This window comes from Colletotrichum costaricense, assembly GCF_030867565.1.
Source record: "Colletotrichum costaricense strain IMI 309622 chromosome Unknown Scaffold_4.1, whole genome shotgun sequence".
NCBI classification, from domain to species: Eukaryota; Fungi; Ascomycota; class Sordariomycetes; order Glomerellales; family Glomerellaceae; genus Colletotrichum; species Colletotrichum costaricense.
Genome location: NW_026848233.1, coordinates 1,408,845 through 1,424,161, shown reverse-complemented (window position 1 = coordinate 1,424,161; position 15,317 = coordinate 1,408,845). Strand labels below are relative to the sequence as shown.

Below are 15,317 nucleotides of genomic sequence, written 5' to 3'. Positions count from 1 at the left end.
AGATGGTATGTTTACATTCACTCTCGTCTACTTTTTTTTTTTTCCTGCGCTTCACACTGCCTGCTAATGATTTTACCCCTCCGTCTTCGCTCTCGCGCAACATGGGAAAGCTCCAAAAGAGCTTGCCCCGCACCCCTCCTCCCTCTCTGCGGAGATATTATCGGAAAGTGATGTTTCTTTTTTACCCCTCCATAACCACCCCACCCACGTCATGCTAGCAGCTAAAGTAGTGGGAATCCGACTGGCATTGACCAATGGTCCACCTCGCAGCGGCGCGGTGCGGCTGGCTGCAGCTGGGTAAAGGAACAAACCGCATGTTGATCCCCGAAGGATTACCATCATGCATATCCTATAAGTAAGTAGGTACATACATATAAACGGGTCGCGGCAGGGCCAACCACCAGAGGGGAGTTATCTAGGCACTCAGGTAGGCCGGCTTTCCGTACTTCTCGCGGTCGAAAGCCGGACCGGTAGATATGTACTAGACACGCTTGGGGGGGACTCGATGGCTGTTTCGGCTTATGGCGCTTCTCTTTTGGTCTCTGAGGTGTCTGACGTGGAGGCTGCACCGCGGTGACCATCGAGATGTCCGCTTGAATGACTGCTGAATAGAGCAAGTTGTACCACCATCAACATCGCTAGAGAAGTTGGAGGCGGTTGTGGCAGTCTGACGGGCCAGCCCAGCCCGGCTCCGGGAGTAGCCTCCGTCGCGATGAGAATTCCGGACCCTGGAAGACGGGGCCAGGAGTGTGTAATAATTCATGATCCCGCTGAGAGTTGGAGAAGAGCTTTGTCGAAATGGCAACAGGCTTGTGCTTGCCGTGACTGCCGATGGTGCCGAGCTCTCGTTGATATACTAGCTTTTGGCAGATTGGGATATTCATAGATGAACGTCGAAGGCTTACAAGAGCCTACCTACTACTATCAAATTGGTCCAGCTAATACTCACTTTGTCACAAGAATATTCCGATACGACAAAGCCATCTGACCACCATTTGACGTACTTCGAAGTACTTGATATGATGTTTATGAGCCGTCAGTGTTGCCATTTCATGCCACTTACAAGAGAGAAAATGCATGAACAATGATATAGAGCACTCTGCATCATTCTACATATTATCGGCGTGCTCTCCGTGAACTACAAGTCGCTGGGCTTTGTGAAGCCTCCGCAAGTCCGGCCTATTCCCACTACGATCCTAAGGCTCCGGATCCCGAATGAACCCCTGTAGAATCGGTGGACCCGGCAAAAATCTCGGGGACGGGGTCGGGGGCTGCTCGTGTGGACGGTGGGCCAGCACCGCCGGCGGGGCACTGGGTAACACACACACATCCATCCACTTGGGAGGAACCCAGCACTACCACACCACACCTCTTTGCTTTCAACGCAGGCGCAGTTACACAATGGGAGGGTTGATCTTCTCAACCTGCAACACGACACAACGTAACGGCATTAATGCAAACTGCTTCCTGAACATCTCCCGCGCGTCTGCGGCTGTACCTGCTTGAGAGATCATCATACTCTTACATGTTTTCTTGTTTCTTGAATAGGTAAGGTAGTAACGTAAGGGAACGTCTGCTCAATAGGTGCCTTTATGCTCAAACGTGTACATCCGTCTCACCCATATACAAGTATAAGTCGAGGTACCTGCAAACAGGGCGGAACCTCCGCAACTTTACTGTACAGAGCATGTAGCCCAGCCCTTGGGGCAGCCAAAAAGTTACCCCGCATGACGGAGACGGGTTCGATGGAGGGGCAGCTGCATTCAACCTCCGATTCGGGGAAGACCCGACGGGGGAAGTGAGAGAGAGTCTCCAGAAAGCCCATTCCCTCTCGTCATTCGTCCCTTTCTCGCTCGCTTTTCTCGCTCGAATTCTCCCGTGGTCCCCAAGTGTCGGGTCGGTAATTATCAACCCATTCCCCACGCAAAAGGGATCCCAAGTACCTGAAATTTGGCTGCAACAACCCGCCGATCATCTCTTCCCTACTACCTTACCAAGTACAACCAGCCCACGCGCCGTCTTTTTGTGTCTCGTGTTTGGCTGAACATTGGCTTGTCCGCCTTACTCAGCTTCGTCCAAGCCAACACTTTCCCATCTCCAAATTCTTCCAATTGGTCACCGCGACCAGTCTTTACTCGCAGAAACTCTTTGCAAAGCCCTCCTCCCCCGCCAACGGACCAAGCTCCTATTACCAAACCGCTAACCAACCCCCCGCCCTCTTACCGGAGAGCCTGAACTTTGAATCTCTTAAAGGAGTCTCTGCTCGCTCTTGTCTTTGCAGCTCTTTCAAATTGTATAAGACGTAGACCTCTTTGTTCTTATATTACCAGACGCTGTTCGTTTCTCAAAGTCCGTTGCCGCATTGCGTGTATTCCAAAACAGCTACGCAAACGACCCCGAACCGGCATCACAGCTTTCTACTCTCGAAAGCTTCGAATTATCCAACAATTCCACACTACTTCTCACCGTAAAACCTACAATACACACAAGTTTCCGCCCACAATGGCACGCTATGTCGTCGCGGAGAGCGCGGGCGGGCGTCCCCCCAAGAGACAGCTTCGCAAGTGGTGGAAGGAGAGCTCCGTATACCAAGTCTACCCGGCCTCGTTCCAGGACTCGACCGGCTCGGGCGTGGGCGACCTCAAGGGCATCATCGACCGCGTCGACCACTTCAAGTCCCTCGGCGTCGACATCGTGTGGTTGTGCCCCATCTTTGAGAGTCCCCAGATCGACATGGTGAGTTTCTGGCAGGCCGTACTCTTGAAAAGACATTTCATAAACTCGGACGGATGAACTGACCAACAAAACGTGCACCAGGGCTACGACATCAGCAACTACAAAAAGATCCACGAGCCCTACGGCACCGTCGCCGACGTCGACGCCCTCAAGGACAAGCTCCACGAGCGCGGCATGAAGCTCGTCCTCGACCTCGTCGTCAACCACACCAGCGACCAGCACGAGTGGTTCAAGCAGTCGCGCAGCTCAAAGAACAGCCCCTACCGCGACTGGTACATCTGGCGCAAGCCAAAGTACGACGCCCAGGGCAACCGCCAGCCTCCCAACAACTGGGCCTCCCATTTCCAGGGTTAGTTCTCTCAGGCCATCCCATACTTCCTCAAGGCTCTGGAAAGCTTGTTGAACCCGCCTACTCGAAGATGACGGGAAAATTCAACTAACATCGGACGTCTACATACAGGCAGCGCGTGGGAATACGACGAAGCAACAGACGAATACTACCTCCGCCTCTTCGCCCGCCAACAACCCGACCTCAACTGGGAGAACCCCAAAGTCCGCGCCGCCGTCCACGACATCATGCGCTTCTGGCTCGACAAGGGCGCCGACGGCTTCCGCCTCGACGTCATCAACTTCGTCAGCAAGCCCCAGGACTTCCCCGACTCCAAGCAAGAGGTCCTGCCCGGTTCCGAGCTCTACTCGGCCGGGCCCAGGCTGCACGAGTACCTCAAGGAGCTGGGCGCCATCCTGCACGAGTACGACGCCTTCAGCGTCGGGGAGATGCCCTGCGTGAGGGACCTGAACGAGGTGATCAAGAGCGTGAACGGCGATCGCGGGGAGCTGAGCATGATTTTCCATTTTGAATTGTGAGTATCCAACCCGCCTTTTACCCCTATTTTGCCCATCCACTATCGGCAGGACAACTAACAAGCATCTCCTCCCCCCTTCCAGCGTCGACATCGACATCGGCCCCCACGGCAAATTCTCCGCCAAAGAATGGGACCTCGCGGAGCTCAAGGGCATCGCCAACAAGTGGCAGCGCTTCATGTACGACAACGACGGCTGGAACGCGCTGTACCTCGAGAACCACGACCAGCCGCGCTCCGTCAGCCGCTTCGCAAACGACGCGCCGCAGCGCCGCGTCGACAGCGCAAAAGCCGTCGCCATGTTCCAGGCCCTCCAGGCCGGCACGCCCTTTGTTTACCAGGGCCAGGAGATCGGCATGGTCAACGTGCCCAAGGAGTGGCCGATGGAGGAGTACAAGGACATTGACTGTCTGAACCACTGGAAGTGAGTATACGGTCGTAAATGTTAGGCTGCGCAAAGAATGATGCAATGCTGACAATCTCCCCCGCAACCAGCTTGCACAAGGACTCCAAAGACAAGGAATACCTCAAATTCCTCAAATCCCAATACCAGAAGAAATCCCGCGACAACGCCCGCACACCAATGCAGTGGACCGCCGCCCCCAACGCAGGCTTCACGACACCCCAGGCAACCCCGTGGATGACGGTGCACCCGAACCACACGGAGATCAACGTCGCCGCGCAGGTCTCGGACTCGGCCTCCGTCTTCAGCTTCTGGAAGACGGTCCTCGCGACGCGCAAGCGGTACCTCGACATCTTTGTCTACGGCGACTTCGCCCTCGTGGACGAGAAGAACGAGAAGATCGTGGCGTACGCGCGGCGGGCCGAGGACGGCGCCGTGGCGGTCGTGGCGTGCAACTTTTCGAGCGGGACGGTAAGTTGGGAGGGACTGAAGGCGGAGAGCGTCAAGGAGGTGCTTGTTTCCAACGGCGGCAAGACGGCGGAAGATTTCAGTGGGGGCAAGGTCGAGTTTGGACCGTACGAGGGAGCGGTTGTGCTTCTGGCCTAGTGTTTTTGATTGTTGGAAGCGGTTGGGTATAAAAACTAAATTATAGAATGTAGACAAAAATCTGGAGTACTATTTTTGCGTTTACTATTTTTGCGTTCTCCTTACAGACGTACTTGTGCTTTTTTGAGACTGCTTATCATCATGTCACGGCTTTTGATCTGGTGGGTAGTCAGAGATAGATCCAGATGATGGAGAGGCCAAATGAGGATGACAGCTTACCTAGGGATTCGGAAACCACGCTCATGATTCTCTCCTTTGACGCCTGAACGCCAGAGTTCGTGCTTCAGTCTTGGCCAAGACGTAGGCATTTGTGTCACTTCAAGTCGAGTGCTTGCCCATATGTACCATCAACTCTTACGGCTCGTAAACGATTTCTTCTGACCCACAAGCATCCTCAACGGCCACAAATCATAAAACAGCCCAGAACGGTAGTTTGCTACTCATACGTCCTCTGCAAATTGGCCGGAGACTGCGTCGGGCTGTTGAACACGCCCGGATTCCCCTGCACCGACGCCATCCAATCGTCGTTTGCGACGTTGTCCCACAACGCCCCATTGGCAAAGAGCATATCGAGCGTGCCGTTGGACTCGACGGTGTTGAAGGAGCCGTCAAAGTGCTGCAGCTGATCAATTAGGTCATGGGGGGCGCCGGACCCCATCTGGCTGGTGGATTGATCCCAGACGGGGGTTCTGCCGATGCCCTGCCGCTGAGGTGACAGAGGTACTGTGTTGCCGTTGGTCATGCCCTGCGCGGAGGTACCATCTTTATCAAACATTGGTGAAAAGTTGGAGTGAGATGGTTGTCCATAGGTCTGAGATACGCCGTTGATGGGTGCAAACATGTCTGCCTGGCCGTTTGCCGCCGCCGCCGCAGCAGCAGCAGCATGATTCCCGTCATCCCGCCACTGGTCATCGTCGACCTCCTGGATCCTCGACGTCGGGCTCCTGTTCATGATCAGCAGCGGACCGTCCTGGACCTCAGCTATGCGGGCGCAGAGCATCTCCAAGAGGGCTTTATTGCCGCCGCGACACGAGGCAAGGACCCGCTGCAGCTGGAGGAGAATGTCTCTTGGGCCGTCGGTGGAGGTGCGAGGAAGACGAAAGTTGTTCGCCACGGCATCCGTCACTGCGCTGGCAATCTCGTAGATTTTGAACTCCTGGTAGTCAAATTAGTAAAGGGAAAAACGATATAAACCTATATATGTATATTTGTCCGGTATGGGGCCTTACGATTCCGGGGCCATGGGCTTCAATGGCCGTACTGGGAAGTTGTGAAATCAACTGGAGAAACTCCTTGGCGATCTGGATGGGGTGAGATAACGAGGTGACAGTGTTGTTATTGCTGTTGGAAGACCAAGCGCGGCCATGGTTCATAGTGACTTTCCACAACACGGCCTGCATCCATTGACGCGTCACAACGATGTCAGCTCGCTGGACATCGTTGCTGGCATCAGAGTCCAGGGGAATTTGCTGAAGTTTCTGCTGCACGACATCGAGACACGCTCTACTAGCCGTTTGCAGGCCGTCCGCCATGGACCACAGGGCGTCCTCGTCGTCTGAGTTCTGGAGGATGTCAAAGGCGCCGCTCTGATCGAATATCCAGAAGAGGTCGGCTAACTTTTTGAAAGCAGGTAGAATGTGGCCTTCATCCTCGCCAACCCCTGAACCGTCTAAGGACGGAAAACGGGTGTTGGACTTGAGCGCGACAGGCAACTTGTGAAGCATGGCCACGCCTCTGCCATTTTTGTCAGAAAGCAGCTCGATGGAGAATCTTCAGGGGTAGAACAAACCTTTCCGTGACAAATAGTAGCCAAAGTGTCCTCCTCCGCATCTGCTGCTCCGCCAAGGGCAGAGCCACGTACGACGACTCCTTGTGCAATCCCATGATTTGAGCAATGGTGATGGCCTCTCGGAGGTAGAGAAGCGACTTGGCCCCTCCGGGCTGCTGGTTCTCGTGATAGACGTGGAGGAAGAAGGATGTCCTCAACCAGTTGAGGTTCATAGGCGGGCCTCCCTCGCGTTCCTGGAGCACCATTCTCGACCGCTGGCACTCGGCCTCCATCGAACCTGCCGTCGCCGGGTCGTCGTTGTCAGTCGTGGCCAGCTTGAGCTGGGCAATGGTGGCAGCTCCCACGGCGTTGGCCAAGACGTATGATTCGAGGTCGTCAGCATCGCGGGACAGCGAGGCCATGATGTCTTCGACTGCAATGATGGGCCAGACGGGGAAGAGACGCAGGCGGTAGATACACAACCTCAAAACCAGTGATGCGCTGGGCGTCCTTTGCGGCTGGAGGGCATTGTCCTGTCGGACGAGTCGTTGCCCACTCGCGGCGCTCCCAGTGGCCTCGGATGATCCTCCCTCGGAGGACGATGGGGACCGGGATGAGGATGGAACGCCCGAAGAGGCGGCGGCAACAGCCGGGGTTGAAGCGGAAGCCCCATCACCGGTAGGTGAGACGGAGGATGCAGAACCGGCGGCACCGGTGGTGCCAGCGGGGGCAGAAGAAGAAGCAGAAGCACCAGCAGTTCTAGCAGCAGCAGAGCCCTCCTTCTGGGCCTGGGCAATCTGGCGTATCGTCTTCGCCCTCAGGTTCCGTGGGCCCCTAGTGGCAGGGACCTTGTTGAAGGTGCATGATGTCCCGATGGCGACGCAGCCATCACAGGGCGGGACCTCTGTGCATTTGATCTTGCGGATCTTGCAGGCGTCACAAGCTCTTTTGCCAATCTTGCGCCCGGATGACATTGTCTCCGCGAAAGAGACGGAGAGAGGACGGAAAGGGGGGAGGGGGAGAACAACGTCGGCCCTGCTATCCTACTTGTGCCGTGTCATGGCAGCTCGCACCTGCCGTGGACTGACTTTCTTTTTGGGGATTCGCCAGGTAATACGTCAAAGTCGTGGATGTATGCAAGTTGTGTGAGGGCGGGTGTTGTGAAGTCTGTCACTTGCACCAGAAGAAACGGGTCCCCAGGTTCCCGGCAGGCTGGGCTTGACCAAGACCGTGTATCCGTAGTTCGTAGGGGCGTAAGTGGGTAAGCGAGGTGACAAGCACGTAAGGGTATGAGGTACGAGTGAGGCTATCCGCAGGTATTACAAAGCAAGGCTGCGAGGGTCAGGCGACTCTGGCATAGTCTGAGTAAAAAACTGGCGTTCCTTGCTTGATTCGAATCGAGGCAGAGAGAAAGCTGTCACCGGCGCCTACACGTCTCGAGGTTACTGAGAGAGGCACGGAAAGGTTGGACCAAAAAAAAAATGGGGATGGGAGAGCATCTGCGGACGTCTGAGATGCGCAGGGTGGAGTCGACGACCGATGGTGTGCTCGCTACGCTAAGCCGATCAGGGGAGCTGTGGACCTTCCGCCGTGCCTGCCTCCCTGCAGCTTGACACGCTTCAGTCCGCTTGAGGGGGGCTTGGGGTCGACAGGTGGCGCCCGTTAAGGGACCTTGGCGCTGTATTTCCCCGCAAATTCGGCCTCTCACTGCGGTAATGTCCTTGACCGCTGTCCGGGCCGCCGACCTCCCAGCGATTTGGTCCAGCCCGGGATGTCACACGGGGCCAATCAGCGTCCATCCATTATTACCTAAGTGTAGGTACGTAGAGAGGTATCTCGAAATTCAAGCGAACAAAACGAACGAGAATATGCATCTTTCTACCAAGAACACTAGGTAGCACGATGTTATAATTATCAATTGACCTGATTGGGAGTGCAATGCGGACATATTGCGCATAAGGTAATGTGATTAGTTGAAGAAAATTATAATGCCTCCTAGCGCATGCATGGTAGTACCTTGTTCTCATCATTTTGGTCTCTACCATCTTTATTAGTTATAATCTTGTCCTTTTCATGGACTGGTATCCAAACTTATATCGCCCATCAACTTTTTAAATATTGTCCTCGAGCTATACTCATGCATAGACGCATACAATGCATATGGCATGATTACCCTCCTAGTACACAAATCTGAAATCCAGACGCTTGTTTCCGTCCTGTTCGCGCGCCGCCGCATCACTCTGGTACGCCAGCCGCTCCTCGTTGGACATGGCGTCCCACACCCGCGCCTTGCGCTTGTTCAGCAGCACAAGAACTTGACGGTGGACCAGGAACACAACGAGACTAAAGGCGCAAATCGACACGCAGACCGTGTTGCCGCGCTTGTAGTACGGCGCATCGTAGGCGCGGTAGATTTGGGATCCAGCGAGGGACCCGATCTGCACAATGACGTTGTACGTCGCTGCCGAGATGGCGCGCTTCTTGACGTCGAACGTGTTCTCCGAGATCCACGATGAAACGATTGGGTGGAAGTAAGGGTAGCCAGAGATGAGCGTAATAACCGAAAATCGGCTCCATTCGCGTCCACCGTCGGGCAGCGTGAGGAGGGTGATGAGCAGGGGCATGATCCAGAGCTCGCCAAAGATGCAGTGGAACGCTCGCTCCTTGAAGTAGTCGCTGCTAAAGGCCAGCGTGAGCATCGTAATGATTTGCAGCACGGCCGAGGGCACCGTGAGCATGTTGGCGTTGAACGTCGTGAAACCCAGGCGGCGGAGGGTGAGCGTCAAATACGCCTGGACGGGCGTGGCCGGAATGTAGGCGACGAGGCCGATGAGGTACAGGCCCCACATGGAGGGGTCGAGCCATGCGTTCTTGATGTCCTTGAACGTCATGGGCTCCTTCAGCGCAGTGAGGCCCTTTGCGGGGTCGTCGCGGAGGATGCGGTTGATCATGATGACCTCCTGTCTCTCTGTGTACCATGGTTTTCTCCAGAGGACCGTCGTAGTGTTCGTCGGGGAGGCGGGGAGCCAGAGGAATGCCTGTAACAACATGGGGTCAGTGGGGGGAATCATTTCGAATCACCATACCTCGGAAGAGAGAAAGCGGGGAAGAAACGCGGGCAGACATACCATGACAGCCAAAACACAAGTCAGGAGACCCTCTGAGCGGCTAGTCAGCGACAAGACACACAAGAGACGAAAAGGCGAGGGAGCAGATCACATACCCAACAGGAAGAGCCAGAACCAGCCTGTGTGTCCACCAATGCCGCGCATCTTGAGGATACCCGCCGCCAGCAGAGCCGAGATGACTCGTGCAACATTAAGCGTGGACCAAAACACGGCCAGTCGAACGGACAGCTCCTTTGATGTGTAAAAGTAGGTCGCGAAGAGAATAGTACCAGGAATGAAGCCACCCTCGCAGGCGCCGATGAGGGCTCTCGTCACGTAGAAGCCGGCGCGGGTCGTGATCCAGGCCTGTGTCCAGGAGACGGTTCCCCACATCATCATCATGGTCGGCAGAACGTACTTGAAACCGAAGCGCTTGGTGAGGAACTGGACGGGGAACTCGGCGGCCAGGAAGCACACCAGCTGAATTGTGGTTCCCTACAAGAGCGTATGTTAGCAATTGTGATAGTCAAAGAGGCAGACTGCCAGAACGTACGTTGTTGTAGTCGTCACTGCTGAGCTTCAGGTCTTTGAGGAAATCATCTGCCAGAGCATTGCTCAAGTTTCCTCTGTCCAATTGCAGGCCAAAGAACTGGTTTGATATTAGCAAAATAGCTTCTCATGACCTCAAAGTGGCTTCGCATACCATGATACACAGCATCGTCAGCAACTTGATGTCGGTGATGCGAACCACCTTCCTCTCCTCAGCCTCTGTCCAGGTCGCGGCGGGATCCCATCTGTGCTTTCCTTCATAAGACTCATGCGGCGGTACGAGGTCAGACAGATTCTCGCGACCGATGACAGGCGCGTCCGAGTCCTGGTATATGGATACGGCGTCCTTCCCGCTGTCGCTGGCTGTTTTCCGCGCGGTGGGCTCGACGTCGGCCATCTTTGCTGTTGCTACTGCTGCCGTCGCTTGGTTCAGGCGAGAGAGCTCGTGTAAGCAAGAAGTGAGGTGGAGGCCGGAGCACACACACTTGCCCGAGGTTTCGCTTGCGAAGAAAAAGGGAAACAAAAAGGTAGCGTAAACTGACGGTGATCGACACGAAGCTCCAGTCTCAAGAACGGAGACGTTCTTGATGCTCAACTTAATAGTCGTTCCTCAAACTTCTGATATGTCTGATTGAGGCTAGCAGATCATGGCTCACGACATCTATGCTCGGTCTTGCGTCTTCGAAGGAACCCACATACTAGTGGAGGTGAACCATGTGGTCGGACAAGGGGGCCAAGGGCGAGAGAGAAAAGATGGTGTTGACAACTTTTCTGCTGCTGCTGATAGCGACCGGGTCCGGATGGCCTAGCCGGAGAAGTGAGAGTTGGTTTCTCCAAATAAAAAACCTTACCCCAGAATTCTCCGCCTACCGATTAAAACCCCGGGCTCTCGGAACGACACCCCCTGGCAACGTGTCTTGGCCAACGGGCGATGTCATTGTCAACATAGTTTTGACTACATGTCATCTGCCCTTTTCTCTGGCGAACGACGACTTCACGTTCAATGGGGGTTTCATTCGTGTTTTCTGTTTTGCTTGTGCCCATGTGGAGGGTGTCGACAAGAAAGGCTTGTGACAAGGAACGGAGCAAATATGCCAATGGGCAAGGTAGCCCCGGTAGCCAATGTGCCCAGAGCAAAGACGTGATGCTGCCGCGTCCGTTTTCAAGTCCGAAAGATTCTCCGACGAGGACTGCGAGTTTTGAGACTATGAGGCAGAGCAGGAGAGGGGGGAGGTGTGTGTGTGTGGGAGGTTAGATGGCCGAGTGTTGTCTCCGGAGGGGGTGCCTGAGGTGCCCCCACTCCGCTGATTGGCCACGGCTGACAGACTTCGCCGAATTAGGAAGCTTTGCGATTGCGCCATCGCCCACCTGTCGGGAGCCTCCGTAACGATGAGGACTCTGAGTCTCTTAGTACTCCGTAATACCTGCCACCCGACCAAGGGGAAGCCATCCTCGTTGGAGAAAACGTCTGACGATCTTCTTTCCCTCCTCACCCCATTTCACATTACTGGTCACTCCCCGATCTCGCTTTGAAAACATACAGAAGAAAAAAGGGGAACAATACTCTCCCTCCTTATGACAACGTACGTGGAGAGTGACAAGACATAACGGGTGCTCCGGACATAAAATCTAGCCATATATCTCGCTCATAAATCTTCCCTTTCGCTTATCAGATCTTACCTCACACACCCCCAAACAAAACATGATCGACGACACTCTCAAGCGCCCTGCATCAACAGACTATACCACCTCACACCCCGTGAAATCACAAAAGATCATCAGCAACAATAACAACAACGACATGCCTTCCGCAGTCTCTACCGGTTCCAACATTGTTGGTGGAAACTCGGCTGCTCGCCCCCGCTTGAGCAAGCCGCTCGTCTACTCCGGTTCTCTGGACAACTTCAAGAACGCAGACATCACCCCTGTCATCGGACGTGAGTATGAGGGCCTGCAGGTTGTTGACCTCCTCAAGGCGGACGACCAGGTCATTAGAGATTTGGCCGTCACAAGTGAGTTTATCCTCCACCTCTCTATGTATGTCAAGCCATGTGCTAATAGATGGCATAGTTTCTCAGCGTGGTGTCGTCTTCTTGAGGGACCAGGATGTGACGCCCACCCAAATGAAGGATTTCTGCCTCCGTCTCACAGAGCTTGCCGGGTGTGTAAGTGAAAATCAACAACTTCAACCCAACTTGTAACTCAGCTCCCTAACCTGATCCGAGAAATAGCCCGAATCATCAGGCCTTCACATCCACCCCCTGACAGAAGAAGGTAGCGAGCTCGGTGACCAAATCAGCGTCATCAGCAGCGAGAAACAGAAGAAGGGCGGCGGCCTCACCCACCAACTGAGCGATGTCAGCCGCTTCGCCAGCGCCGGCTGGCACACCGACATCTCTTTCGAGCAGGTCCCCTCGGACTACGCAATGCTCAAGATCCACACCCTTCCCGCCACCGGTGGTGACACTGTAAGTCCCAAACCAACCGCGTCCCCGTTCCCCATCTCACCTCTCTTCCCCTGAAAAGCCTGGCTGGAACCACCCGTGTCCTCCCCCTTGCTCACTTGATTGCTTGCTTTGCTCGCCATCATACCCTTGCAGTTGCATTGCAGATGAGAGGTGGAACCTTGCCCGGCTAACTGGGTGAACTCGCAGCTATGGGCTTCTGGATATGAGATCTACGACAGACTCTCCCCGCCCATGCAGAAGTTCCTCGAAGGGCTGACGGCCACCCACGACGCCACATTCTTCCACGACGAGGCCCGCAGGCTGGGTAACCCCCTCCGAGAAGGCCTCCGCGGCTCGCCGCTGAACAAGGGCTCCGAGCTCAAGTCCATCCACCCCGTGATCCGTACCAACCGTAAGTGTAATCCCCGTCTATCACATCACTCCACCCCTAGTCAAAAGCATTCCAAAAAAAAAAAGTCTAGAACCTCAAGCTAAGAAACCTACCCCCTTCAGCCGTAACGGGATGGAAGTCCGTCTACGTGAACAAGGGCTTCACCAAGCGCATCAACGGCGTCACAAAGGACGAGTCCGACGTCCTCCTCGCCTACCTCTTCAACCTCGTCACCCAGAACCACGACGCCCAGGTCCGCTTCAAGTGGCGCCAGAACGACCTCGCCATCTGGGACAACAGGAGCATGTGGCACTGCGCCACCTACGACTACGTCGAGGCCAGGGCCGGCGACCGTGTTGCGTCGTTGGGCGAGGCGCCGTATCTCGATCTGAACAGCACAGGTAGACGGGAGGCGTTGGGACTGTGAAGAAAGGGCGTTTTCGACGAAAAAAAGTTTTGGATCACGAATGGCGTTGGGGTTTTTGGTAGTTTTGAGATGGAAATTTGTATTAGGCCTTTGACGAATTAAAGTTTATTAGCATTATGTGGAAGACACGGCACTACGAAACATTGTTGGAAGAATCATCCATTGCATACTTGCTATGGCATAAGGTAACCTGCTTCATGATGCTATGAATATCAGTCAACCACCACATGCTAGCGATTCCATCGCATTGCCCCTGGCTGCCATTCTCGCTCAAAAAGCCCTTCTGTCATCACCCCTCTTTCTCATCATCGCTGAGTTGATCTACAGTATCGCCATTATCTTCGTGAAGCAAGTCTCCAATCCACTTGCTGTCCCCGAGTATGCTTCTTGCTTCCTCGGCTTCCACTACCATATCATCAGATATCAACAGCACTGCCAATTCCGGGACCAACACTGCCTCCACATAGCTAGAATAACCACGCGACGATATCAGCCGATCGTCGACGGCTCGTTCTCTCAGAATCGATGAAAAGCGACCGATAATGTGCTCTGAGAATGCACGAAGGCCCCGCGGGCCGTAATAGCCAGGCGTCAAGCTATCTTCTGCCTTGAGCAAGGTCCGGTTCTTGCCCTCCTTGACCTTGTCAAGCAGCAAATCACCAAAGTGAGAAGATCCGCCGTTGATAATCTTTCCAAGAAAGCTATAGTGAGTAGCAATTCGAGTATCAAGTCCCTCCCAGTCGATCTTGGGGTAGCCCCGAGCATCCCAAGCCTTTTCAGCAGACTTCTTTTTGTGCAGTCGGCAGAACTGAATCTGCTTTCGGATGTGCAGACGGGCACCCTTGGAGAAATCGTGCAGCAACTTCTCATCGACAATCTCATTACACATGGGGCAACGTGCCTCTACAAGCTGCTTGAGATCGCTGTCCAAGTCTGACAAGTCCGAGGATTCAAACGAGAATTTCCTCGTCTTCTTCAAATCAGACTCAGGACTTGACTCTAGATTGCGAAGCTGTGAGCGCGCATTCGTTGGACTCTGCAGAGACTCAGGTAAGGAAGCTGATGGAAGTTTGAACTCGGCCTTAGCTTTTCGCTTTGGTGACGAATGAGGACTGAGAGATACATGCTTCATAACAGGATGAGCAGAAGCGTGAGGAGAGGATAAAAACGTGGCCGCGGGCTCAATGATGCGTTTTGGAGGTGTCTGGCTAAAGAACTGGTCAAATGGGTCGTCATCGTAGGCTTTGAAAGACGGCTGCACCATCTTGGGCGCGGCAGCTGATCAATGGTTAGTAACCCCATAGCTTTGAAACCAATGTACAACAAACCTTCTCTTCCTAGCTTGGATATCGGCCTCTCCTGCGATGACTTCGGTTTTGACTTTGTGGGAGGTCTGATACGCCCTCTGCTGTTTTCGCCTCGACCATAGCTCTTCTTCCGTACTAGTAATCTTTTGGCCTCTTTCTCGTCGTCAAGGCCGATCTTCCGTGCCTTTGTTACCTTAGATTCTGGACTAAGTGCTCCGCCGTCTGGTGAGTTTCTCTTGCTGCCACGTGTTGTAGAGAAAGAGCCCTGAGAGCCTTCGTATTGCGCTTGTCCTTGAGAGCTTTCCTGGGAAGCGCTCCACATCTTGCTCTGCTCCTTTCCTCTCTTCGATGAGCCGAAATAAGGTCGAGCCATGTCGGCGCGAGATGACCAGGCACTCTGATCATCATCAGAGTCTGAAGCTGGTTTTGTACTCGAAAAGACCCGAGACGCCTCTTTTGAGCTTGGCATGGCATTCGAAGGGATTGATCCCCTGCAAGGTTCTGGATCGGTAATCTCATCATCAGAGTCATCAGGTGGCCGGTCTACCGGTCTGTCGTCGGCGACTGATATCCGTCGCTGGCCATTAACCTGTGACAATAAAGGCCGAACGCGGTTGTCTCTCGCAAGACCAGCTCGCCTCTGCATCGTTGCCTGCTTTGGGGGCATGTTGACACTGAATATGCCTTACAATGATGCCTAACGCAGCGTTGGA

The 15,317-nt window shown here is 54.3% G+C and overlaps 6 protein-coding genes across 6 annotated transcripts; 2 read left to right on the top strand and 4 right to left on the bottom strand.

Annotated features, from left to right (window-relative positions):
• Positions 1–72: 72 nt before the first annotated feature.
• On the bottom strand, positions 73–369 carry CCOS01_04519 (uncharacterized protein; the record flags this gene model as incomplete). The annotated part of the gene is made up of 1 exon (XM_060452700.1): positions 73–369. The coding sequence occupies one exon, from the start codon at positions 367–369 to the stop codon at positions 73–75; it is 297 nt and encodes a 98-aa protein (XP_060316658.1).
• A 2,133-nt stretch (positions 370–2,502) lies between these two features.
• Positions 2,503–4,608, top strand: CCOS01_04518 (alpha amylase; the record flags this gene model as incomplete). Its single annotated transcript, XM_060452699.1, has 5 exons — positions 2,503–2,736; positions 2,818–3,085; positions 3,197–3,599; positions 3,685–4,023; positions 4,095–4,608. 5 exons carry the CDS (start codon positions 2,503–2,505, stop codon positions 4,606–4,608), a joined length of 1,758 nt encoding a protein of 585 aa, XP_060316657.1.
• A 436-nt stretch (positions 4,609–5,044) lies between these two features.
• CCOS01_04517 (fungal specific transcription factor) lies at positions 5,045–7,350 on the bottom strand (the record flags this gene model as incomplete). Its single annotated transcript, XM_060452698.1, has 3 exons — positions 5,045–5,764; positions 5,838–6,342; positions 6,398–7,350. 3 exons carry the CDS (start codon positions 7,348–7,350, stop codon positions 5,045–5,047), a joined length of 2,178 nt encoding a protein of 725 aa, XP_060316656.1.
• Positions 7,351–8,553: 1,203 nt separating this feature from the next.
• On the bottom strand, positions 8,554–10,429 carry CCOS01_04516 (major facilitator superfamily transporter; the record flags this gene model as incomplete). Its single annotated transcript, XM_060452697.1, has 5 exons — positions 8,554–9,414; positions 9,505–9,536; positions 9,600–9,978; positions 10,037–10,132; positions 10,187–10,429. The coding sequence occupies 5 exons, from the start codon at positions 10,427–10,429 to the stop codon at positions 8,554–8,556; spliced, it is 1,611 nt and encodes a 536-aa protein (XP_060316655.1).
• A 1,305-nt stretch (positions 10,430–11,734) lies between these two features.
• On the top strand, positions 11,735–13,297 carry CCOS01_04515 (TfdA family Taurine catabolism dioxygenase TauD; the record flags this gene model as incomplete). The annotated part of the gene is made up of 5 exons (XM_060452696.1): positions 11,735–12,044; positions 12,103–12,197; positions 12,264–12,500; positions 12,687–12,891; positions 12,993–13,297. 5 exons carry the CDS (start codon positions 11,735–11,737, stop codon positions 13,295–13,297), a joined length of 1,152 nt encoding a protein of 383 aa, XP_060316654.1.
• Positions 13,298–13,586: 289 nt separating this feature from the next.
• Positions 13,587–15,271, bottom strand: CCOS01_04514 (uncharacterized protein; the record flags this gene model as incomplete). Its single annotated transcript, XM_060452695.1, has 2 exons — positions 13,587–14,575; positions 14,626–15,271. The coding sequence occupies 2 exons, from the start codon at positions 15,269–15,271 to the stop codon at positions 13,587–13,589; spliced, it is 1,635 nt and encodes a 544-aa protein (XP_060316653.1).
• Positions 15,272–15,317: the final 46 nt, after the last annotated feature.